The sequence below is a fragment of the Trachinotus anak genome, unplaced genomic scaffold (genome assembly GCF_046630095.1).
Source record: "Trachinotus anak isolate AG129_WGS33_773 ecotype Australia unplaced genomic scaffold, CSIRO_AGI_Tana_v1 ptg000025l, whole genome shotgun sequence".
Taxonomy (NCBI): domain Eukaryota; kingdom Metazoa; phylum Chordata; class Actinopteri; order Carangiformes; family Carangidae; genus Trachinotus; species Trachinotus anak.
In genome coordinates, this window is record NW_027273876.1 from 7,143,432 (window position 1) to 7,170,112 (window position 26,681).

Genomic DNA, 26,681 nt, shown 5'->3' on the forward strand with positions numbered 1-26,681 from the left:
CCCACCAGAACTGCTTTAACGCTCCTCGGCATTGATTCTACAAGTCTCTGGACTCTACTGTAGGGGTGAACATTAACGCCATTCTTCCAAAAGATATTCCCTCATTTGGTGTTTTAATGGTGGGGTGGAGAGGGCTGTTGGTTCAAAATCTCCCATATGTGTTTGATTGCGTTGAGATCTAGGGACTGTGAAGGCGATAGTGTATGATTCACATCATTTCCATATGCGTCAAACAGTTCAGTGGCCCCCTGTGCCCTATGGGTGGGGCACTGTCATCCTGTTTCTCCACTCATTTTTCATGTTGTTCCTTTAATTCATCACCTGTCTGTTTGTAGTGACAACTTTAAAGGAACCTAATAAAAGGTATTAAGTGTATTTTTATCATAATTACAGTATGAATGCTTGATTTATGGCTGAAAATGTGTTTTGTGAGGTCACTGGGACCTTTGACCACTAAAATCTAATCAGTTCATCCTTGAGTCCAAGTGAACATTTGTGCCAAATTTGAAGAGATTCCCTTGAGGTGCTCAAAAGAATTGGACGGATGGACAGATGGACAACCTGAAAACATAACGCCTGTGGTTGTTGCTGGTGTGGAAGCATAAGAATCAGCAACAAGACAAAGGAGCCAATATAATCACAGTCCATACAGGAAACAATAGATGAAAAGAGGGAGGGACGGTGGGACAATCTGAAAACATAATGCCTTCGGCCACTGCTGGTGCTGGTGTGAAGGCATAATAAACTAAACTACATGACAACTCAATAAAACAGAACTCAGAACAAAATTTACTATGTGGTAAATGAGTTGAGTCTATGATGAAATATAACTGAGGATCAATAAAAGATCATTTAAATGAGAAATTTAGTTTCACATCTCCTTTGGGACTGATTCATGTGTATTCAGACACATATTAAGTTGGCTGTTTGTATCCCTGGAGGAGAAACCATTTGGATAAATGTGCTCGTTGCATTGCAATAACTTATTTGTGGTTGCAAATAATTGTTTGCATGCAAGACTGTGCACTCCCAGCTTTATAATGGCTGGAATTTGAATATGAAAAGATATGTCCTCAGGGCTATTCCACACTGTAGGTTAGATTAACAAACAACTTTGTAATTGGCCAGACTCAAACAGCCTGGCACAAGGGAGACACTGAAAATAACAGCACACTTCACTCAGGGATGTGATTTTTTTTTTCTGGGATGTAAAAACACAAAACTGAAATTTTCAGTTAGGGTTAAAAAACGATTTCTTGATTTCCCTGTCCCAGGCGATACATTCAAATGCAACTACTATTTCCTACCACCAGAGACCCCTAGGTGTTCTACCCTTGACCCCTGAGGCTAGAAGCTCGTATCGCAAACCAGACGGCTCCACCACTGCCAGGGGCCCCCTTTTGGGTCCCATTCCTGTGCTTATCTTAACGCTGTTAGCCAGGGAACATTCCCACTGGGCATGCAGAACACAGTGATACCTCTGCTGTAATGGACACAGCGGGGTGAAGAGGAACATGAGCACAGGAGAGAGAGGGGGAAGATAAAGACAAGTAGAATGCAAAGAGAATTGAGGGGGAGCAGTTGTAAGGTAGAAACATGAGAAGGTAGAATATCTGGGATAGAAGAAAATAAAGATGAGAGAAAAGAAATTTAATTAAAAAGCCATAATATGAAAACCACAATATAAATTTTAACAGTATTCTTGCCATTAATTATTTTGTGTACAAATGTATTTTGTGTATTAATTTGGTTTGAGAATGACCCCAGAGAAAAGCTGCTGGAAGGTCTAAATAGGAAATGATTCAGGCTTTGGGAGCATAAATGTGCTCAGAAAAGCTTATGGTAATCCGGCCATTAGGTTTTGATTGTTTTTGTGAACTAACGCAGGTTTCGGTGGCACTATAAGAAAGGTCAGAGGTCCCCAAAATCAAGGAATCCACAAGCAAGAGTGGAAAAAGGTATGTTATTACAGGTCCCTAATAACACAGAGAAGACAGAGAAGACAGAGAATACCAAGAGAGAGAATACCAAGCTTAAAAACATGTTGCAATCCAGAGTAGCTGCCAGTTCAAACTCTTTTTTTCTTTCTTTCTTTGCACTATCTTCCCTATTTTTCTCTTTTTCAACAATGAATATCCACAGCAAATTCAATTGCAATTGTGTAGGACAGAGAAAAGAAAATAAGAATATGAGAATAGAGAATGGTTCAGTAAAAAGAAGAAGAAGGGAAAAGTAAAACAGTACCGTCTCTGAGAGTATGACAGCTTCAGTGGGCTGCAGTGGGATCTCCGTGGTCTTCATCTCTTTATCAAAAATCTCCTGGTGCTTACTGTTCCTCTTCTCCTTCTTCTTCTCTTTGCGATCCCTCTCAGGTTCATCCCGGTCCAGCTTGTCCTGAGACTTGGTGTGTAGCTTCTTTGGCAGGAGAGGCTCCAAGGCAAAACTGAATAAAAGATAATATGGTATTTGTCTAATCAAACTGTTTTCCTAGTCTGTGCACCTGAAGTAGCTTTATCAATCATCTACTGGCTCGGGATGCAGGGCAGAGCTGGACCTTTCTCTGTAAGTGCTTATTCAATTTTAATAGACCCGTCATAAACCTTGAATTTCATAAAATACTGACTCATGTCAGAGAAGATGCTGGGGTATTCCTCCATCATTAGCACACACTAAACAACACTGCTGCTGTGTCTTTTAAAAAAAATCTGGAGTAGTGTTAAATAGGAATAAATGAAATAGATAAAAGCATAAATGTATCATCAAAATGAATGTAGTAAGGATTTATCATATACTGTATATGACAGATACAGTCTCCATGAACTCAACAAAAATGAATGTTTTCATTTTTTAAATATTGCATGTGCACATCCTCAGAAATCCTCTTAAGTTAGAAATAAAAATGGAAATCTCTCTACAATGTTAAATATGAGGCCTGACACTGACTTATGAAGATATCGACAGAAACATTTTTTAACTGCTCAAATGGGATGACAAAAGGCCAGGGAGGTTGTATGGTATTTTATGCCCTAAAGAATTGAGAACCAGTTGTTACCCGTCTGAGCCGGGCCTGGAGGGGGAGTTGTCAGAGGAAATGGAAGTGACTGAAGTCACTGACAGCGGCCTCTGGGAGGAGGGCATGGTGAAGGAGCGCACCATGGAGTGTGGACGAGGCCCCCGCCGTTCGTCTGCTGCCGGCTGACACCACAGACAGAGAGAGAGAGGAAAAAAAAAAAAGAATTCAGTTTAAAAGTCACTGTCTGCTTTGAAGTTATCTTCACTTTTTTATTTTTTTGGTTTCAAGTACTTAGAGAAGTCTGGGAGAGTACATGTGCTCTTACATGCTTTACTAATTGACTGTAGAGAGGAACTGATGTAGCGTGTTGTTGTTTGGTGTGTTAGCATGCATGCATTTGCAAATTAGCACCAAACTCAAAGTAAAACTTAAAAAACACTTTAATTAATTAAAATGAAACACAGTCATATTTTTGCAGCGTCTAGACACTGCTAGTTGCACTTAATGTTAAAACACTTCTGCAGTGGTTTTAGCAGCTTTCTGATCAACTTCATACAGTCGCTATATTAGAAGGATATTTTCTTTTGTGAGTGGGTTTTTTCCTGACTTCATTACTTACCTTATTCATAATATACATTACATACATACGGTTTCCTAGCTAGCTAGCATCACAATGTCCTTGGTGATGTTGAATTGTTCAGTCTATAGCTGCAGTACATACAATGAGAGACAACAGGAGGTGGGCATTCTGGATGGGATTCAGCACTCTGGTGTGATGGATAGAGAAACTATAATGGTGAATGTCAAGCTTATGTACATTACAGAGCTCCAAATGCAATCAGACATAAAGTTAGGGAAAGAAGGAAACAAGGGAAAAAAACCCCAAAAAACAATGGTGATATTTCTAATTTTTGCTGAAACCTGTTGGAAGAAATATCTGGTGAACCGAGGGACTAACAGTGAACTTTTCTGCATTTAAAGAGTCTTTTAAAGCAAAGAAAGGGGCCATCACACATCTGATAGGATAACCTTATTATCACACCCTGGAAAGTGATGGCTTTTCTCTCATTTGAAAGGTCACCACCCTCTCCCTTTAAATTGAGCAAGGGCCTCTTTACCTCGGGCAAGATTGAGGGAAAAGCTTGGCCTAGCAAAAATGAAATCTGTAACGGAGAGCAAAGATTGCAGGTAGTCCCCAGCAGCATATCACTACACTGACACACATGTTCTAGGCATATATAGGACTCAAATACCGGGAGGAAACTCAAAATAGTAAAGTTAGAGCTAAATACAGAGTGCTTTCTCTATTTACCCCACGTAGATAGATATAAACACAGTTGAAGACTGTTGGAGATACAGTTTGACAGTTGTGTGTTTGTATGTCTCTTTTTTATTCAGGGGATTTATTCAGTATTCTTGATACTGAAAAAAACTGAGAAAATGTACCTCATGATTTTTCTTTGTATTCCTTAAGTTTCTTAGGCAGGAAATTGTGTGCAAAAGCTGCTCTGAGTATTTTGTGTGTGGTGTTGTATCTCTGGGAATTAACCAGAACGGATGTTGAGAAGGCTTCTTCTTGATGTTTGGGGGCTGACTGACCGGTGGGATAACTGAATTTGCAGATCACAGTTTCTGTTGAGTGCCAGCTCAAATGAATGTTAGCATTGAGCCTCCTTCTGTGCCTTCCTTAATGTCACATACGGAAATGTCATTACGGTGCGACCCTCCTCCTCGGTCTGTCACCTCAGCTTGAAGGATTCTGTCGTCCCAGAGAGTAATGCTGTCTGCTCAGTGTTGGCTGTCTCTAAATCATGCACCTGTTCCTCTGCTTCCAAGAGCTTTGTACCATGTTTGTGTGCATCCCCAACAACACATAGTCAAACTCATTTTTGTTAGTTCCTGCTTGAGTTCAGTTTTCAGGTCTGGTATGTTCATGCTCAGGCTTTGGATAGCTTTAGCGCCACTTCTCGCTTCTAGCTTCCATCCTCTCTACACCAGGTTCGTATTTTCTTTTCTTTACGTGTAAATTTAAATTCTCCCCAAACCTTTTCTAGCTTCTAATGTGATTCATTCTAAGTCAATTTTAGTTTCTTTTGTGAGAGAAAAAAAAAACAAAACGGTGGAAATTACATAAGTGCCAGCTGAGCTACAAAGTGCTTTTGATGCAACAGAAAGGTCATAAACAGGTAAAAGCTCTTACCAGGGTCTTTACACCATACTGTTTCTCCACCTTCTCCCGCAGTTGCTTGAAGCAGGCCTCCATGCGGTCATGGAAAGGCCTCAGCGCCTCTGTGACCTTCTCTCCGTGGATGCGAACACCCTCAGCGAGGTGCGGGATCTGTCAGAGCGAAACAGTGGTGTAAGAAACCTTTATCCAACATACCCCGGAGAGATGAGAGGCCCGCTACATGCTGGTTCTGAGTTCGGCAGAGGAACACGCCACTGTTCCACCGTGTATATACAATTTAATGCACATGACCTTTGACCCCATGGCTGTGGATGCTCAGCCTAAGCTGTGAATGTAGCAGTGAACTGAGAGTGTGCGGGTGTGCACAAAGAGGGAATATCACTGCAACCTTACCCAGGTGGAAGTAGACTATATAAGAGAAGGCTGTTGCCATGCTACCCGTCCACCCCCACCCTTCCTCCCTCCCCCAAAGTCAACACATCATAATACAGGTGTTTTGAATAAGGCAATGAGAAAGCATAGACAGATTACATGTATAGACATGTACAGCATGTGGTGGATTTTTTTTTCCTTCCCCACCTCTGACGCAAATAAAGACGCAATGCACCCTTTCAAGCACGCTGCTGTCTCTCACACTGTAGGCAGCTGGTGAATAACAAAAATCTGAAGACATAACAGAGGCAGCTCAGGTAGGAGAGGGGGTGAGGGGGTGGGGGGTGGGGCAGAAGGAGAGAGCGAGGGAGAGCCTGGAACTGGTGAAAACCAGTAATTAGAAAACCCCGGTGCCACAGTCAGTGTCAGCAAGCTCTGCAGACTAAATCTGGCAAGAAGAGAAAGTGTCGTCCCTTGGGGAGTGAAACATTTGGAGTGAAACACACAGGTTAAGCTTCCTTTTTTTTTCCAGAACCTGGTGTCTCTTTGTTACGTGCCATCTTTGACTGTGGTGAGGCAGTGAAGAACTGCAAAGAAACTCACTAGAAACAAGCAAAGACGTTACAGCCATCTGCTATAATAGCAGACCTTTTCTTTCCCATGGCAACTGTAAAAATATTCCCTGACTGTCTCACTGCTATAAGTGAGAAATAGTGTTAAGCATGAAAGAAAACAGCTTATGCTTTTATGCTCATGAATAAGTAAAAACAAAAAAATAAACCACATTAGAGGGGATTTAATTCAAACATTTATATTAATCTGTCCCGGTCAGAGTGGTGCATTTGAACATCTCAAAAACAAGGAAACACTGAACTTCAGAGAGCATCTTCAGCCTCATTTTAAGTACAGTAGCTTTTATGGCTAATATATTCACCTAAGCCCTGAGCAAATGGAACAAAGAATCTGCTCAGAGTACAAAGAAGTGTGTGAAGTATCTGGCATAGCTGGACCAGTAAAGAATGAAGACTGTGTGTGTGTGTGTGTGTGTGTGTTAACCTCTGATTCCCTAGAGCCTGCTCGCCTTTCTTCCTTTTCCTGGAGGGCAAACTGCCCCTCCACAGCAGGCTATGGTAAGAGCCGACTTCACTCAGCTGGCACAAAACACCAGTTCAGTTTTGTGATGCAACCTTTTGTAATAATCTCAAACAGTACATGTTTTATTTAATCACTGCTTCAACATGTGTGTGTGTGTGTGTGTGTGTGTGTGGGGGGAGCTCATTAACGGGGAGAAAAACTTGCGAATGCAGAAACACACAAACACCTGTAATGTTGCTGACTGAAAAATCATATTGTTTTCAGGTTCTCATGCCTGTGATTTACTGCACTGATGCATTAAACAGCATCCTGTGATAGGAGAGGCACACATTGAGCAGAGATCCTGAATGTGTATCACAGCAGCTAAAATCCAGGATACTTCACTCACTGAATGTTACCTACTGTGCCATGCTCCACAAAACCAAAGCTTCAGCACAGAAAGATAAATGAGAGGAGGCTACAGACACCCTGCGAGGATTTCCCATGATATTGAGCACCTTCATCATCACCGCTGGGACCTCTAAGAGGAGAGGGGTGCCGAGAGGACGAGGTTGAAAGAAAAAAAAACAAAAAAAAAACAAGGTGGAGGAAAGGAAAGAGAGGCTGAGGAGGAGGAGGGTTAGGAGTGAAGTGTTGTGAGACAAAAAAGACAGAATGGGGGAGAAAAAGCAGTGAGAGTGAAAGCTGAGGCAAGATTCACGTCTCCCAGGATACCCACATCTTTTTATAGACCTTAGGATGATTGAGTGCGACTGAGTGGCGGCATGGCAACAGAATTCTGCTTGGTGGCTGCATGGAGATAAGCTCTTTGTGGAAGACACTTAGGCTCAAGGTTGCAAACACACATACACACACACACACACACACACACACACACACACACACACACACACACACACACACACACACACACATGCACGTATTCAGTAGTTTAATTACGTATAACAACTTTTGAAAAAAAAAGAAAAAGTTTTTATTCCTCTCCAGCAGGTTTATGATCTGCTATATCAGTAAGAGATATTACCTCAGGCTGATGTTAATATCTAATAATTAGACAGTGGAGACCTGGAGCTGCAATTAGAAAATCCAGCATGGATACCACTCTAAAACTTAGCCTTCAAAACAGTAACAATGCACGATGCAAAAGGAGTTACTGCCTCGTGGTTGTACGCCTCCGTCGACCAGTCAAGATGCAGGAAACATGGTCACAGTGTCCCCTTCTGTTCCTGAGTTACGGTGTTTTTTCAGAACATTATGATGTCACACTGAAGTTGACCTTTGACCGTCTGGATATAAAATGTCATCACTTGATCATTCTATCCTGTTAGACATTTGTGTTGAATTGTGTCACAATTAGTTTATGAATACTTGAGTTATGGTCAAAAACGTGTTTTGTGAGGTCACAGTGACTTTGACCTTTGACCACCAAAATCTAATCACTTCATCTTGGAGTCCAAGTGAATGAAAGAAGAAATACCCTCAAGGCAGTTTTGAGATATCACATTCAGGGGGCCAAAAATGTGTTTTGTCTGACTTTGACCTGACTATGACCTTTGACAACCAAAATCCAATCAGTTTTTCCTCGAGTCCAAAGTCGTTTGTGCCACATTTGCAGGGATTCCCTCAAGGTGTTCCTCTGATATTGCATTCATGAAAACGGGATGGATGGATGGACAACCTGAAAACATGATGCCTCAGGCTACAACTGTCATCAGCATGGAGGGATAAAAATGGCAGGAAGTGCACTGTCATGAGGACATTTGGGGCTTTCTTTCCTGATAATGAGAAGCACTTACTGTGGCAGCACCAGTAGTTGAGTATCCCTGCTCTAACCAACCACACTTCATACAAAACGCTAGACACATAGCAAACAAGGTCAAACAAGCTGAGTGAATGGTAGTTACTCTCCCAGCACAAAATCCGACAAAGAAAATTAGCAATTGTGAAACAGAGTCAAACATGCAACAGCTAAAGGGCCAGATATTTTTCTAAAGAGTCAGTGGATCAAGCAGAAGCAAAAAGGTGGAAAGATGTTGGTCAGGTGGTCAGAAAAAAGACTCAAAGACTCAAAGGCCTGTCACAGAGTGTGCTCACCCACTGTCAATGCCATCGTCTCAACCAGCCAATGGACGCCAAGCAAAAATTACATATGGTGGCGCTGCCTGTCAATTGACATCAAACAGATAAACCGCTAGTAACTCATAGTTCTTAGCTCAGAGATCACTTATGATCACTGCTTCCACAAAGTTTTTCTGTACATCCAGAATACACAGATGCACCTTTCTAGTTACACTCTGTGGACATTCAGTGATTACAAATGACGCCCCAGCCCCATTTATAAACAGGCAAATGCCAATACTATCAGCCAACAAGGAAGCCATGTCTCTTGGAGCCCACAGTTCTTAGCTAAGCCCTGTCACTCTATACCTTCAGAGCTGCACCCTGGGGTGCTGGGACAGCCACACTGCCTTTGAGATCCCTGGTATTAAGGCTATGATGACATATTAAGACCTTTCGTGACCTTTCATGAAGGTCACAAAAGTCTTTGAGACATACACAGCAAGTGGTGAGTTAGACAGACTATTAAGCAGACAGACTCGACTTTATGTGAAATGAAGGGATCAGAGGCAAGAGTAAAAAAACTCAAATCAAAAGACACCAAAAAGACACAATTGTCTCTAAAAGATTTGGCACATGTGTGTGTGGATATGTTGTTGATGCCCTGGTGAAAACAACATCCTTTGGTCTGTGATTCAGTTTATTGATCTCTCAGCTACTTTTAATAGAGTGGATCACGCTGCAGTGACAAGTTTAAGGTACTAATTTAAGCATCTGTCCAAAGCGTTTGCTAATTATGACAAGAAACTTCACAGAAAAACTGCTTTGTATTCGCCAGGGAGCGTCTTCTTTTTTTTTTTTAACAATACCCAATTTCCTGATTTCCAGTTGCTCATTTCCCCTCTAATTACTAGACGAGGACAGTGGGTATTTCAAAATAACAGTGCACACTGGCTCATTTCTCTCTGTTTAGTTTGCTCATTGGAGCAGGCTCGTCTTCATTTGTCTCATTTAGACATGAGATAAACAAGCATACCGGCTCTGGCGAGGAGACAGCTGATACCATTTCAAATCAACAGCTCTGTCTTACACATCTTTTTTTTAAAAAAGTTCCCTGTGTGTATGTTTGGCGTGGGCTCGGTAAACATATTTCTGCTTTCTCTACAACACATCTCTGTGATGATCACACCAAACGACTTCAATCGGATCTTTTTCGTGCTTATGGAAGACGCACACCAGCATGATTTCAAAGACTTACTTAAGAGAACGTGAAGGACATTTTTAACCTGACACAGCTGCCAAGATAAACTCGTTTATCTCATACTGGTAGGACTGGTGCGTACAACAGAGCTCCTGCTAATTAGTACTGCGGATTGTGGGTGGATGATGATTTCAAAATTGCTGTGTAATTTCTAACACTATTTTAGTCCAGCTGAAATCTCACATTGATGCCAAAATGCAAAATTGGCTCTTTCACTTCTGAGCATCATTTTGGATCCAACAGAAATGATTTGAAACAAAAGATTTCTTTCTTTTTTTTTTTACTTTTATATCATTATTCAGAGATTATCCTTTGAGATGGTTATAAAAATAACTGATATGCCTTAAAGGTAAAATCTAGTTTCATACTCCAACATTCTTGGGTATAACGTGTTTGTGATATTCTCTTCTTTCCAGGAGTGATGAAGCACCAAGACGTTTATTTTTAGGTTACCCTCACCTGCTTTGCCAACGACACCAGTCAGTGATTTCCTACCTTTTCCCATGTTCACACAATTTGAACGTCTTAAAAAATGAATATGGAAAAACTGGAACGGAAACAGTAATTATAATAAAAACACAGCCTTACTTCTAAGGCAAAACAGCTACATGAGCAGATTCACAAATGACATCAAGACTTCAGAGTCAAAAGCAGGAAGGCTACATAAGCCGTGTATATTTCTGTTGTGAATCACTGTGTCTCATAAAGACAAAAGGTTTCACAAACACAAAAGAGCCGAGCTTCTGATTCGGAGGAGTTCCACCACAGAAACAGAGCACAAAGTTGACCTATTTTTCAACAACAGGGAAAGGAGAAACTATTGGAAATTCAATTAAATTTCCCTTTTCCTTGCAAGTGGTAGTAGGAAGCAGACAGAAAAACTTATATGAGCTCAATTCCAGGGTGGACCATGAGCCAGGAAACCATGACATCCCGGGTATTAAAGTGACCCTTAGTTTACAGCTCGAGTTGAGAGAGAGCAATAAAAGAGGCAAGACAAAAAATATAGCGCATCAATCTGAAATCCCACGGCGAGGAAGTTTTTGTCATTCCTCTAGAAAGCAAAACCAGCCAGGAGTTTGTTAGTCGAGGACGTGTTGTGCTGTATTCCAACAATGTGTGCGTATGTACATTCCTCATCTGCTGCATGTGCACTTCCTCCAGGCTGAGTGAGGGTGCAAAGCTCGCAAAATCGCCAGTGCTGATCTCTCGCTGTCTTTTCACGTGGCGGAGCATCCCCCCTAACTTCAGAATGTTTGCTTCAGCACTCTCCCTCCCTCCCTACATATTATTCCCACTGAACTCTTTAACACACTTTTCCCCTGCTCAATTCAGTTACTGTCACTGGACACTCCTGCCAGTGCACTCACAAGTTCTTCAGATGACGTAATATTTCAGCAGTAACCTTTCAAAATGACTTTTTTTTTTTTTGTGCAGTCGCAGTGCTTTTGGTAAGGCGACAACATTTCAGACATAAATGCCATAATACACAGAAATGAACAAGTATCCTTCGGCACTTAAACTCTCCACTGTGTGTGCGAACTGCTGGGCCCCCAGCAGGTGGTTTGTGGCTCCCAAATTTCTGGTGCTGACTCCATTAATAAACTCAACTCTAATAATTTTAACCATGGTAACTTATATAAAAGGCCAATATGTTTCCACCCCCCGAAAGGTTAAGTGAATAGCCCAAAGCAAATTCACACAAATTAGGCTCAATTATACTGAAAGGCCAAGTGGCATGGACTCACATTTTCATGCCTTTCATGCTCCTCCATACCATCTAATTCATACTCAGTATTTTTTTTTCTGCCTGTAGGCTTTGCCTTTCTTCACATGTGCTGTGGAAAATATGATGCTATATGTCATCTTTTAAAGTAAACAGGAGTGTTGTGAGCTTTGACACTTTTACTTTAACCCAGACATCTTTGACAGACGCTTTAGAAACTACGGTCTGGCGCTTTACCGTGGTTGTATACACTTCTCGTAGATGTGTGTGACCATTCTGGGCTGCAGTCTCACCTGCCAGGCGATAAGGTCCTTCAGTTTCTCTATCTTTTCAAGGTCCTCTGGGTGTTCCTGCATGTACTTGTCATTGAAGAAGGCCTGGAGAAGAGGGAGAAGAGATAGTGGGGTAAGTATGTTTGCATGTAAAGAGGAAGAGGAAGAGTAAGTGCAGGGAAAGACTTAAGGAACAAACAGAGAGAAATAAAGGAGATAATTCAATGTGGAAAGCACTGGGAGGGGCTGTTAAGATGAGAAAAATTTAGTCAAGATATCCGTCTCTCCTCTACTGCCTGCATTATTTCACTGAGATGAAGGAGTGACCCCAGAGCAAACAATTCACATCACACTTCCTCTGACTGATGCGGCAGCGTTTCATAAGACCAAAATGAATCTATTCCAGGTTCTGATATACGCTGGAAAACTGTCAGGTATTTCTTTTTTTTTTTTATCATCAAACACACGGTAGAAAGAGTTTCCCTTTCTACATGAGTTGCTATGGTTTTAAGGTGAATGGAGCGTGCAGCCAATAAACCAGCGAGAAGAGAAATATGGTGAAATATGGTGAAAAACAGAACTCGGCGAAGACTGGGTTGAGCTTTTCAAATAGAAAAAAAAACCAAGGTCAATAAAAAACAAAAATACTTTTATGGTGACCTTTTATGTTGCAAGGCAAACAGTGGGAGTGGGAGTGGGCTGTGATAAGTGTAGTGATTAAAATATTAAGGCAGGAGCTTCTGGGATCTGAGATATACATGAGATTATGATTTGTTTTCAAAGCATGAAATCAAGCCCAGGAAAAATATGGTCCCTCTGACTTAGTTTCAAATATAGTTTGATGTATTAGAAGTTGATGAAGTGTATAATTACCTTATTAGTTTGACAAAATAATCTTAACTCAAGGTACACCCTTGCTTGTTCAGGGACTTGGTTTGATCTAACTACTGTTCCCAAGGTCAAGAGTTAACTTTCATGCTCAAATGACCTCATCTTAAAATTAAATGCAAAATTAAATGGCACTAATAATTCTCATATTTCACTTTTAAGAAAATAAAATGTGTTGAAAGGCTCATTGTTCAGGTAAAATAAGATAAGCAGATCAATATCTGTAGGTGAAATCTGAAGCCACAGAGAGGAGATGGTTAGCTCAGCTTAGCTTAGCATAAGGATTGAGGACAAGGGGAAAGAGAGAGCCTGGCTCTTTGAGTAATTTTCCCTTAAAATTGCTGCTAGACTGTTTTTTTCCTTTTTACACCGGAAAGTCCGATGGCATGTCCCAATCTAATGTCAGAGATCAATTTAAGTTATCAGTGTCGGCCGTATCAAGGACGAACCTAAGCCCAATCCTTTGTTCAGCTGTCACACGGGTGTTATAAACGGAGAGGATGCATAAGGCAGTAGTAACAGAGCTCCATTCGATACTATCAATTCTATACAGCACCTAAAGGTAACTCAGGCAAAGGCTGCACCGAGGCAACACACACTGGAGGATACTTTTATAAGGAGAGAGAAATTTCTTAGAGACAGCAGGAGGCCAAAAAGATTACACAGCAGGTAACTGAGTTCATCGCTATGGATGACCGGCCCATCGCGCTGGTAGAGAATCAGGTTTTCGCCCTCTGTTGGAGTCTTTTGGAGCCACGGTGCGCCCCACCCTGTCCACACTACATTTCAGACACTGCCGTACTGGACCTTAAGGTTCATGACCACCTACAAGGTCTTTTATGTGATGCGACTGCTTTTGGCTTTACCACAGACATGTGGAGTTCTGATGTTTACCCCAACATTAGGGAATTAAGGATTCAGAATTTTTTTTTAATTAATGTATATATTAAGTGTGTTCTGTGCAAAGTTTATGCTAAGATAAGCTAATGCCAGCGCTAGCTTCAGTTCTGCAGTACAGACATAAGAACAGTATCAACTTTCAGCAAGAAAGCGAGTAAGCGATTTTCCCCAAAATGTCCAACTATGACTGTAATGCGAAAGTGAAATTTTTCACATAAAAGAATACAGATTCAGACAACGTCGAGATTTTCACGTTGCCTACCTTCTCATAGTTGGTGAAACCTCCCATGACAGCTGGGTCCACAATCCCATTCAGCAGCATGGAGAGGGGGTTGATGGGAAGGTTGGGGTCTGTGAGATGCCTCTGCACCATGCTGCTGATCCTCTCGTTGGTCAGCTGCATTGTCTCTATGGCGTTTTCCAGTGGACTGATCTCCTCCTGTGCAGCAGAGTGAGTGAAGGTGTCACCAAATATTCTCAGCACTTTGACACATACATCACGACTGCCTCTGTACAATCCAAACAACAAAGCGGAAACCTTTTGTCTTCACCAACTAGGGAAGGGTTATTAGAAGATGGGCTTAGGAACCCTTAACTAAACACATAAATCATGTAGGAAAGAGAAGCGATGAATCATTTTTCACTGCGGCCATGTACAGTACAAACCTGCAACTGTCACATGAAGATGGATAGTGTGTTGGTGTAGGGGAATTTCAATTCCCACGGCAACATGAAATGATTGGCAATTCTGAGAAAAGATGAATAAAATACTTGGAAATGCTGTCATTACTTCCACTTGTATGTGCAAGTGAATTCCAGCTCAGTCCGTGTAACTCCACACGGGGCCGATCTCATTACTTTGATTGGAAAACAAACGAGTAAACAAACAAACAAACTAAAAAAAATCACCTTCTTGCAACTTGCTACTAAGAATCTACAAGAAACATGAGCGGATTGGTGAGTAAATGTCAGATTTAGACCCCAGCCAAAAAAGATAAGATGTTGTGCCAGGGAGACAAATCTCCAATCTGTGCCGGTATGTCTCAGGCCAGCGTGATAAAAAGCATTGTCAGATGGAAGGCTTTAGCTTGGTGAATCTCAGCCCAGTCATTAAGCTTTAAATAGAGACTCTGACCTTGGGGACCTGGCCTCTCCCTGGCTCATCTGGAGGGCAAGCTGCTCCTGACCGTATATTCCAACCCAGCCTGAAGGGTTCTGCTCTGAATTAGTGTAGCGATGGAGAATAACACTCCACTACATGGAATCAGGAGTTAAGGGAGGGATCGAGTCTTTTTTAGTGAAATGACCGTGGATGTAGTGACCAGCAGGACCACTGTGGTGAAATAAATGCCCAAGCTGCACTGGTGCGTGGGCGTCATGTGATGCTATTTGACTGCTATGAATGCACAGGGAGCAGACTGTAGTAAACAGCCAGGCTCTGGGAAGAGGAGGAGATGTTCCCCTTTGTGAGGCTTTTCAGCAGGACAGACATAAAAGTGACTAATCAAACCGACAAATAAAGAGTAATTGATTGTGCAACACCTAGCTCCTATAATTACACTAAGTAGTGCATTTGCTTTGGGACAAACTAATGAAACATTAAAAGGTTGAGACAGACTGATACTGTAACCTGCTCTTGTGCTCTGTACTCATTTCCTCCAACAGACAACATCTGAACCCAAAAATGGGGACCGGCACTTTAATTAGTCAAAACAACTAAGATAATAATAATGAATGCACTTTCAGTGGGATGCAGGGGAAATGTGCCCATTCCAAGTGCAAACCAAGACAGACCAACCTCTTATCAATGGGTTTTCAATTGAGCGATCCAGGTAATTCTATTACAGGAAAATCAACAGTGTGAGTTCTGAACTCTGCTCTAGTTGCATTTGTGCCATGTAGCTATTTTCAGCAGAAGCAGGCTTTAAGAAGTGCTCAGTGAATCAATGTGGGCCCTCTGGCAGAGAGCAAACATGCCCTGTCATTAGTCCGGGGAGCGGCACGCCAGCGTCCGCACATCTGTCTATACTGCTTAAAGCAGAGGAATCATATCGATTGCCTCAGAGCGAGGCGGCAGATCCTCATCTGATTAGGAGGCCCGTCTGGCACACAGGCCCTTCTCCTACTCACTGTGGACACCGACTTCACTTCAAACCAGCGCAGGATGCCAGGGAGTTTGTATGCCGTTGTGTACGTGGTCCTCTCGATCCACATGTTCTGAAGACAAAAAATGACATAAAGTCAAAACTGCGAAAAAAAAAGAAGGTAAAACAGCACAGAAATCAACTCCACGTGACGAGGCGCAGATCAATCGGCAGACGTTTTTGTGCCAAAGCACGTTGAAACAAGCTGTAAGACTGCTGCTGCGTGAATGAGATTAGGATGATGTAATGGTTGTTCGCTGAAGGCTTATTGAAGGATTGAAGGTGGGCTGCTGGGAAGGATGTGTCCACTACCTCCCTGTCTGGACGGCAGCTCATTAAGGCCCGCTCACAGACAACCCAAACAAGATGGAATCTCGTCTAATTCTCTAATAATCGTGGAGCTCAAATAAGGAATCTAAATCTTAAGGAGGAAAAAAATTCACCACAGGAGATGATGACTTTCCTTGCAAGAGGGTTTCAGTGTCTAAACCTTTTTTTTTTTAATCAGTGTTTCAGACGAAAAGAGAAAACAATAATCCAACGTGAATGATTAAAGCAAAGACAGTCAGCCAACAAGATATGAACTGTATGATGACATGTTTAACAAGTTTGACAGAAACAATATGTCTAGCAACAGATATTCATCATCTCTCTGTTTCGACTGACAACATTACAGAGCAAGTCTGAGCTGAATACATCATCCTGCTCTGCTGAAGTGATGCCACAGTAAACATATAGAGGGACGTGTGAATGAATTTAATTTGCCTCCCTTGTGATTTGCAACCTGGATACTGAGTGCGCGCAAAACATAATTCATTAGAAGTACTAAAAATCGGAGCTCGACAGTTGCACCAGGCAACTGGATTTGCATCACTGCCAGCCATTTTATTTAGTCTGGATCTCCTTGCTGGCAAACACTTTTCCTGTGTTTAAAAATAAAAATCAAATCCTCTGTATCCCTCTTCCTTGGTGTGAAATCTTCCGTCTATGTAAATGAGAGCTCTGCTACACTATTGATTTACTCTGCTGGAGACAACTAAAAGAATGTGTGGAGCATAGACTTCAAACAATAATCCAGCGGCATCCTGTAATAAATTACACAAAGGTGCGTAGAGACACCGAGACAAACAAGCAGAGACCTGATCAAAACGGATAAAAATGAAAAGCCCTTTTCAGGACACTGTTCATTTGATAGTTTTTGCCCTGTTAGTGGAGTGTGAGTGAGAGATAACAAAGAAAAAAAGCATGTTATGTAATATATGTTTACCTGTTCTAGATATCAATTGTATTACAGTTCAGTAACAAGTAGCCTTCATGTTAACTTTAGAAATTCAAACTGGCTTTATTAATTTTTCACTCACAAGTGCATGAAGGTGCACTTTTATTTTATTTTCAAATGTTTTCATGAATGAACAAGTTATGCATGAAAACATTTGAAAATAAAATAAAGAAGCGAACTCATGGCAGCAAAAGAGAAAAAAAAAAGAAAACAGTAATTACCGCAAACTCATTGTCAGGGTCCTTCTCTCCCTTCCTCACTGGCCTGGAATACTGGAATTTATGGACTTCATTTACTGTGTAGAAGCTGTGGAGGGAGAGAATCAGCACCTGAGTAAATTAAAACTGTTATGGGAAATCTACAGCTTGATTCAAAGGTTGATTGCTTTGCTCCAGGTCAAACACAGGACAGGCAAACCCTCCAGGCTAGCTCTGCCAGGAACTGTGGCATTTAGCATGTTGGTTCTGACAAGACGTCTCAGACATGGTCTCATCTGCATGGAAAATAAATGAATTTTTGGGTCACACACTTCGATGACAGCTGCTGAAGTTCGCCCGACATGACGGACATGTAGGGAAGCAGCAGCAGACGTGACAGAGGCACATGACCAGCAGGGATGGACCTCACCAAATAAGGTTAATAGACTTTTCACACCAGGAAAAAGATGATGAAACACGCTGACCGTGGGAGCAGCTGTCTGGGCACATACACGGTCACCCACGTAGATGCAGGACCTGCCACTGCAAACACACATCCTCATCTAGCACATTCCTAAAACCACGCCATATGGTTCAAAGAGCACAGTCCGACTTTATTAGCAAACCATTATGAATAAAATATGAAATGAATCTGTGCTGTTCCAAAAGCCACTGCTCTTTTATGTTTTTTAGTAGCAGCAGTAAGTGTGTGCAGATGGGCTGCAACGACTTCTGCACTTTTTCTGCTAATGTTTTGTGAATAAACAGACCAGACAAAACTTTTGTGATATTCAAACTACACAGATGATTTGGGCTCAGGTCTGACAGCCCCTTATTACATTATACTGACAATCAGATGCTCCCCTCTGTGATTGGTCACAAAGGGCAACACATTATTTAATAAACATGATGGGGCCCATTCCCAAATCAGCTGAGAGAGTGTGGCATTAACAACAACAAAAAAACAGGCCTCTGCACTTCTTATCTGATGAACAGATTAATAAAGCAGCTTTAAATCAGCTGTACTACCCCAATTAAACCTTTTACAGGCTAGAGATGATGCAGTGGCATGTGTCTGGACACAGCAAGGTCAGAAGGGGGTGTGCTCTGCCTGCCGCTGTGACCCTTTGGCTCAAACAGCTCAGTCTCATTGCTATGCACCGCTGATCTCCTGCCGCTGAATGAGAGAATAAATGAGAGAAAATAGAGATAGGGACCGAAAGAGACAACCGGGAGAAGCACGGCGAGAGCTGGAGAAAGAAACGGAGTTGGCGGAGGGAGACGGACGGACGGACGGACAGCCGATGTGGAACAGTCCTCTCTTACGCTCTAAATGTGGCTGTCTAATCTGGGATATTAACACAGTTACATATTCCAATCAGACACAGTTAGCAAACACGCCAACAAGCTGCTGAAGGGATCAATGCAGGGGGATGTGACCAATGCTGCAGGCTTGTGATAACATCGGTGCCCGGGTATATTTGCCTAAAGGTTTTTCCAAGTAAATGTCTTCTTTTAATTATGTCCATTGATGCGTTGGGAGGCATATCAAAGTGAATTTGCACAGCTGAGTGATGCGGTGCATGGCCGGCGTACAGATTGGGTAAACAAGCGGGAGCGCAGGGGGCCCACTGTTTGCTGTGGCCCCGCCGCACCACACAAAGGTATTAATGATGTCAGAGAAACGATGTTGTACTTGGCACAGTGACTAATAGCAGATGGCTGTTGCAAGTTAATAGCAGACAAGAACGGCAAGAAGGTCAAACGCTGTTTGTTCTGTACAGACACACATTTACATCAAGATTTAATCACCTTCACCACTATGGTCCTCAACACACCACAGTCCAAAAAAAAAAAAATACAAATGCTCTCCTGCATTTCATCACAAGCTCTCTAAACTGTTTGTGAGTTTGACTGGGGAAAGTATTGAAATGCATGCTGTGTGGCTTTGAGGAAAGAAATGAGTGTGTGTGGCGCGGGGATATCCTGCTTACCTCACGATTTGTTCAGAGACGGGCTTGTTTTGGAACTTGGCAGGCAGGTCCAGAATGGGCTTCACCGTGAAACACTGGATGTCTTCAGCAGAAACATCAAGGATATAAATGTAACTGCTGTACTCTAATGAAATACAGTTACATCTTATGATAATTCAATATTATTGCTAATCAATGAGCAATGAAATCATGTAAAATATGATCGTATTCCTATCATTTCTGTGAAGGATGTGTCTGATGTATAATGAAAGGCAGACATTTGACATTAATTTCCTTACTTGCAAACAGTGACTGCATTGTGATTGTTATTGGAAAAATATATGTATTAAAAATGATATTAATATTAAATGGTAAATGGATTGCACTTATGTAGCACTCAAAGCGCTTTACAGTGGAGGCCACATTCACTCACACATTCATTCAGGGCTTTTCACTACACATGTGGTGCTGTTCTAGCACACACACACACTGACCACCACCAATGATACATTGGAGGCAATTTGAGCCCAAGGACACATTGAAATGCGGACTGGAGGAGCTGGGAATCGAACCGCTGACCTTCTGATTAGTGAATGACCTGCTCCACCTCCTGAGCCACAGTGATTTAAACTATGTGTCCCAGCCCTATAATTTCCCCGTAAGTATAAATCTATGTGGAGTATTAAAAGCACATATCTGTTCATTTTGTGCACTGGCAGCAATCTGGTGAATCTTAACAAATACTTGCTAAAAAAGAAAGAGCAAAAAAACCCTCCAAAAAACAGGCATTTGTGCTGAGGATACACTGTCCAGAGGAACACTTAGTGTCCTCGCTGGGTGGTGTGGTCGTCTTCATTTTCTCCGCGTTGGGAAACTGTGTGAGGAGGCGCGCTTCGAAATCCTCCCTGCGTTCGTACTCCTTCCCACGGTAGATGAACATTTTGTTCTGAAGGAAAATAAAGAAAAACAGTGAGACCCCAGGTGTGTAGGTAAAGACAGGAACACAATCATGCAAGCTGGTGCTGATTAGCACACATTATGTGGACATAAAGGACATTGTCCCTATTTTATGAATATGGCAGTAGTAACAGCATACAGTGCCATTTCATAGCCCATTTCACAAGAAGATTAGATCCTGTGGCTAAAATTCATTCAATGATGGTTGTAAGGACAGACACAGGACAATGACAAAACTGTAATAGTAAAAGAAAGTTACATGGATGAGGGTGGCCTGGCCTGCTAGTGTGGCTGGGTTAAAATACATTATCATAATACTCATATTAAATACTTGGACAGGAAGTTCTTGGCACAGATTCACTGATTAGTCGATCCCAGCTGAGTTCAGAGAGGGCTCGCCTTAGCGAAGTGACAGACTGCAAATGGCTACTACCACTTTGCCGGGGGCTCATTCAAAAATGGCTGCTGCTAACTAACTAGCTGCTGATGAAACCACAAAATGGTTCAGACATGTTGCCAATCTCAAAACAGTGTGGTAACATCATGACACTTGAGGATGAGGACGGTGCTCAGCAGCTCGAGCTCCTTCTGGAGACGACCATGTTGTATATCTCATCGAGGGCTTACTGTGAATTATTAGCTTCATTCATTAACTTAAAAGGGATATTACACAGCTTGGAAGTCAGGATCTTATCTAGGGAGAGTGGCCTAGCCTTTTTTTCTTTTTGCATTTCCTTCTTTCTTGCTCAGACCATCGTTGCACAATAGCTCTCACACAGCGAACCCTATGCTCGTGCACACATCTCAATTCCCCAATTAATTAAAGGAACTGCTGCCATGAAATATGCTCAGGGCCATTTTTTTTTTTTTGATGGATAAGTTGACTAAAGAACGCTGCTTTCCAGAGCCATCCCTTTCAACTGCGGGAGATTTTGCTCAATCTGCCTGACAATACGTTGCTGCAATTTTCAGCTGGTGAGCAACCGATTTTGACATAAATTTTTCCGAGATTTGTCCTTTTCTTTTCTCTAAATCATACTGGTGGAGGAGACCTTATCTTTTTTTCCCATCACTGCACTACTGTGTAATTATTCATAAGAGGACAGCAGATTTACATTATGTTGTTGAGCATTCTGGTCATGTTTACAGTTATGTCAGGATTCTTAGCTTAAAACACACGCTAGCAAAAAAAAACCAAAACCCAAAACTGTCATTTAGATAATAATTCTTGCTAAAATGGTCTTTTCTTTCTCGGCTAGTGGGTAAAAAAGCAATTTCATACAATCAAGAGACAAAGCAGCAAAAGTTCATATTGCTGTGATGCTGTTGAGTTCAAATGTAACATAGTGAAGATTTAAGCTCCTTTGAAATGCCAGCAGCAAGACTGAAAGATGTATGGGTATTTTAATATGGGTAATGTAATGTATGGGGGGAAAACTAATGCAATATCAGTGTTTCAACCTCTTGGCAGAAAGTGTTTGCCAGAAAAATGTCTGTATAAAATGTATGAACGTTTCCTTTAAATCTACTGCAGAATCAGATAAGGTTTAACTGACACACAGTCGGATAAAAAGGTCACTTTGTTTTACTTGAAAACAAAAATAAATTAGATGAGAACAGTGCACAGAGTGGTCCTAAAAATGTATGAGCCGGGAACGCTCCTTCCTTTCCCCTCAGTGTGCTCAGGGGTCCGTCTGAGGAACAGTTTGAATGATAGAACATGGCAGCTCATATCCAAGCATCTCCAAATGTCGCGCGTTAAGATACATATTTCAAACCAACTTTCACACACCCTCAGCTGCTCTTTAAGCTGAGCGCTCTCAGGGAACTCAATACGGCGGTTAAGTTAAGTTCAGGGCTGAGAGAAAGAGAAGGGAGAGGAGGAGAAATACGTCGACTGGATGTAAAATGAGGGAAACAATTGTAGCGGTCTGTCTTTGAAATACTGAGAATACCTTTAATGTTTCTACAAGCTGAAAACAACTCAGGATTCTTTACAGAGCAGACAGATACAGCAGAAGCTTTCCGTCCTGCTCCATAGCTTGTTGACAAGGTATTGTGACTTTCAAGGTTGAGATTATGACTTCATATCTATATCCTGTGCCTGCCTTTATAATAATTGTTTTGCAAGTAACAGCAGAACTTAACAGTCTCTAAAAGTCCCCAGTGATAGAAGCAAACCAAAAACACCGGGTTTTCACACACACAACTACACAGAAAGATGATAACTGGGGTTAGTTGCGACTGCAGAGCTAAACAAATGACATGATCTGCAGCGTTTTACAATTAGCAAGTACCTTAGTGTCTAACCACATTAACAACTAATAAATCATAAGCAGCTGAATTAAGCACTTACATAAAATCAATTCTTAAGGGGGTTGGATACAAAAAACCTTTATCAAGAGTATTGATTTTCTCACATAACTTACTTTTCCCTGAGGACACTGCCATGCTGCAACACAAACAGATACCCTCCACACTATATTTATCTTAATTAGTAACATATACATGAACACACTGGAATCTCTCAGCACAATTATGAAATAAATCAAGAGGCTGTACAAATCCAGAGCCCTTTTAACTGAAGTTGCCCTAATACCAGCACTAGGACCAGAAATGGCCCGATACTGCAGAAAATACTGTATTAGGTATTGGTGAGTGTGCGATTCTATGCACTGATCCGATACCACAGAATTTATTAAGAAACTTCATAGTTTCACACCCAGACTAAACTGCAGCTTTCCTGGAAATCTGTTCTCAGCAACTGGCAACAACTTTTTCCCGCCAGTCAAAAAGCTAACTGTACAGTATGCAAGGCTTTAATTTGGAGGGGTGGTGCTGGTGTAAGGACAACCTCCTGTAGGAATTATTATTCCTACATTTATTGTTTTTGTCAAATCAGATAATAAAGAAAAGATTCTGTGGATTTAAAAGATTTAACCTGAGCCATCATTACCATATGAAAATTCTTTTTAACGTAATGGTATCAGATTGTTACTCAGTATCGGCCGTTACACAAGTTCAGGTATCAGAATTAGTATCAGGAAAGAAAAAAATGGTATTGGATCATCTCTTCTTTTAACAGGACACTGTGAGACCCATTATGTCCAACAACTGATTTGCTCTATATCTCTTTTACTGTATTCATTCAATAACACTTCATACTATACGATACTTAATATGATGGAAAATAACTACACTACCTTGTATCAGATGTGTCATTAGGGAACCCATGATTTCATAAAAAAGCAAAACAATAAATGGGTAAATCAAGTGCAGATTCCTACTGGAAAAGACGACCTTACACACTGCTTCCATGGTTACTTCAGGTAAGGTCAAACTGCTGCAGAAAGAATAAAAAGAGAGAATAAAAGAGAACTGACGGCTGTCCTCTAAGGCTTTTTAAATAGCCAGTTAGATTAGGCCAGTGCAGCTCGCCCTGTCTGTAATGGAGTTTCTGCCCTGCCAGATGAAAGAGGTTAGGAGGGGCACATGGAGATCGGAAAGTAGCAAAAGACCCTTGTGAAATGGCTGTTCCTCATAATAGAATGAAAAGGATATGATCAGGGGATCACCGCACTTCAAACTGGACTTTCACATTATCTTCTTCCATGCACACCTTTGGGGCCATTGAAGTGTGTTGCTTGTGTGTGATAAAAACGGTCTGAATTTCTCAGAGAGAGGAAAACAACGCCTTCAGCAGTGTGCCAGATGACAGCCTAAAAACAGCTGTAACAGGGAATAAATTAAAAGTAAACAAATCCTCCTTCGTCAGAATGCTGCGAGTTAATGTTAAATCGCAGAGTGATTCCTACATCGGTGAAAATGTTCTGTTGAAATAAAATCTGATATGTGGACAGAACAGGACAGCCTTCACAGACAGAGCACAGTAGCAGCTCAGACACTGAATTAGGCCGGTGAGGAGATATCAACACTCATGTTAAACACGTATTTAATTTGTGATAAGCTGTGATCAGATTGGAGTGAAGCCAGAACAGGACATTTGGAGGGGAAACACAGATCAGCTCAGGTTTGGCAGCCAAGTCTACTTGGTGGGGGTTATAAACAGACTTTGAGATGATTACTCAAAATTTGGAGTAAAGCTCCAGCTGTACAAACAAGCGTAGACCTGGATGTTTTTTGGGAATATAACCCTTTTTTCAGCAGCCACCAAAAGCAATTTACAATGTGACCATATCACTTTCTTTCCCTGTACTGGGTGCATGGTTTTTGTTGGGCGGGTGGGGCTGGGACACCTTGTGATGCAGACCACGCTCACGGTGTGGAGAAAAGGGTGTTCAGCTGAAGTTCAGGTAATGGAATTAAAGCCAGGGTTTGCAGCGTGATCGGCCTTTTGATTGGGCGAACGAGGCCGGGTCAATTCTTGTCATCATTCTCCTGGGTGCCGCAGTTTTTATAGCCATGTCCTGCAATGATGGCTTTTGTGGGATTTTTTTTCTTTTTCTTTTTTTTCTTTTTCTTTTTTAGGAATAACCTGCTGACCAGCAGACAGAGTGACTTAACTACAGTGTAAGCTAAAAACAGACAGATATCAGAGACATATTAAGGAGGTAGACCATGAATGAGAGAGGAGGAGGCTAGAGGGATTTTTTTTTTTAACTCACAGAGACCCACTTTTCCCACACTGAAGGGCATCCATCCAGCACATTATCCTGGATTTACTCTACAGTGCGTCACAGTAATGATTCACAGTTTGTTTTCTGTGTTAGTGAGGAAGTGAAAACCAGACCAGGTGGGATGTTGAACAAGTCAGACCTGCCAAAGCAACAAAACCCAGTGGGAGCTGGACGTGTCTAACACGTATGCATTGATGGCCGAGGCTGAGAAATAAGCAAGCGCCAGTAAACCTATTGATTATCCGATTTGACAAGTGGCTCACCCACGCGGTGCTTTCAGCCAAGTGCAGGGTGCTGAGAGTTGTGGGAGATGCACGCTGATGTGTGTACTCACTCGTAGGAAGGAGGGGAAGCCCATGCCGTAATAGCCTACGGCAAAGTAGTCTGATTTGGGCCGGATCACCTTCACTATGTTCTCATAGAACTGGGCCTGTTTCCTCTGTTGGGGGATAAAACAGTAAGCTTTAGTGGCATGGGAGACACTGGTATTTTTGCTTTTGAATGATCCTTTATCTACACATGCATTTCTGTCTTGTTTTGCATCATCTGGTTTATCTTGTTGTTGCCATTCTTGGATAAGGGCAAGAACATGAACAAGTTATTTTCATCTCAGTGAGATTTTGCTGCTTATATAAAGGGTAAATGAATAAAATAAACAAATTGCAGTCTTCTTTTTCTCTCTTAAAAAACAACTTGTTATGTATCTTTCATATCAATGAGGAGTGATAGTCCATATACTGGAATTACTCTTTTGATTTAACATTGAAGAGCAGCTCAACAAAACATATATTACTTACCAAAGATGCACTGAGCTGCTCAAAGTCAAACATTTCATTCTCGTACTGTTCAGCCAGTTCCTTTCCCAGAATGATTGCCTCCTCCCACATCTATTGGGCACATAAACAGAGACAGTAAGTAAATGAATCAATTATCAAGATTCAAGCTGAGATAAAACATTGCTTCTCTGCCAGCTGAACAACACAAATGATCTCTCCCTGGCAATGGTGTAAGCCTTTTTGAAAATAAATAAATGTGAATTCTTCTTATCACGTCAATACTATTTCCTTTTTTTGATGTAAAACACTAAAACTCAAATGTCATACTCTTGGGAGAAGCAGATTTATGACAGTGATGCATTTCCCCTCGAGACTCATCCAGCGAAGTGGAGTGGTGTCACAGATATGTGCAAGCCACTTGAACATGTTGAAAGGCTTCTAAGAGGCTCCCTGACAGAATAGATTGGGCTGAGCTGATCTGGGTCAGGCTGGAAGTGGACTGGATCCAGACTGCTACTCAGATCAGCCTGCCATCAGCGAGAGCAGCGGTGGCAGCACCATCTGGGACTGTGTTCTGGATGACTCCGGTGACACTCTTAGAAACTGTCCTCAGTTGATACTGCCCTCTCGGGGCTGTCGATGTATTCTTGCAGCCACTGTTATACTTCCTGATCACTCTGGTGTGTTTGTGTGTGGAAGTTTATCCAAGGCTCTTTCAATTTGTTGTGTCTCTCCCTTGCCATATCCTGTTGAGTGACAGTTGGCTAGAGAACCAAGAGCGGCGGTTGCACCCCAACACTGATGACACATGCAAAGCCTTGGGACATCATCTCTGAGAAGCTCTGGCTGCAGTTCTGCAGAGCCATTCCAAGCCCAGTTTACAGGCTGGGAAAAAAACACATTTTTTCTCCTCAGGAATAAAACATGAAGAGTGTAGAGGAATAG

General features: G+C 41.8%; 1 protein-coding gene across 2 annotated transcripts in view; it reads right to left on the reverse strand.

Moving 5' to 3' along the window:
* Positions 1-26,681, reverse strand: part of dock1 (dedicator of cytokinesis 1) — a 176,465-nt gene that overhangs the window by 3,621 nt on the left and 146,163 nt on the right. For both annotated transcript variants that reach the window (XM_071463032.1, XM_071463031.1), the window contains exons 39-49: positions 25,758-25,847; positions 25,295-25,399; positions 20,171-20,312; positions 19,388-19,469; positions 17,418-17,502; positions 15,904-15,990; positions 14,036-14,212; positions 12,007-12,090; positions 5,214-5,351; positions 3,053-3,195; positions 2,245-2,443 (exon numbers count right to left, since the gene is read on the reverse strand). In XM_071463032.1, coding sequence (XP_071319133.1) covers positions 2,245-2,443; positions 3,053-3,195; positions 5,214-5,351; positions 12,007-12,090; positions 14,036-14,212; positions 15,904-15,990; positions 17,418-17,502; positions 19,388-19,469; positions 20,171-20,312; positions 25,295-25,399; positions 25,758-25,847 — 1,332 coding nt within the window. The remainder of the gene's footprint in view (positions 1-2,244; positions 2,444-3,052; positions 3,196-5,213; positions 5,352-12,006; positions 12,091-14,035; positions 14,213-15,903; positions 15,991-17,417; positions 17,503-19,387; positions 19,470-20,170; positions 20,313-25,294; positions 25,400-25,757; positions 25,848-26,681) is intronic.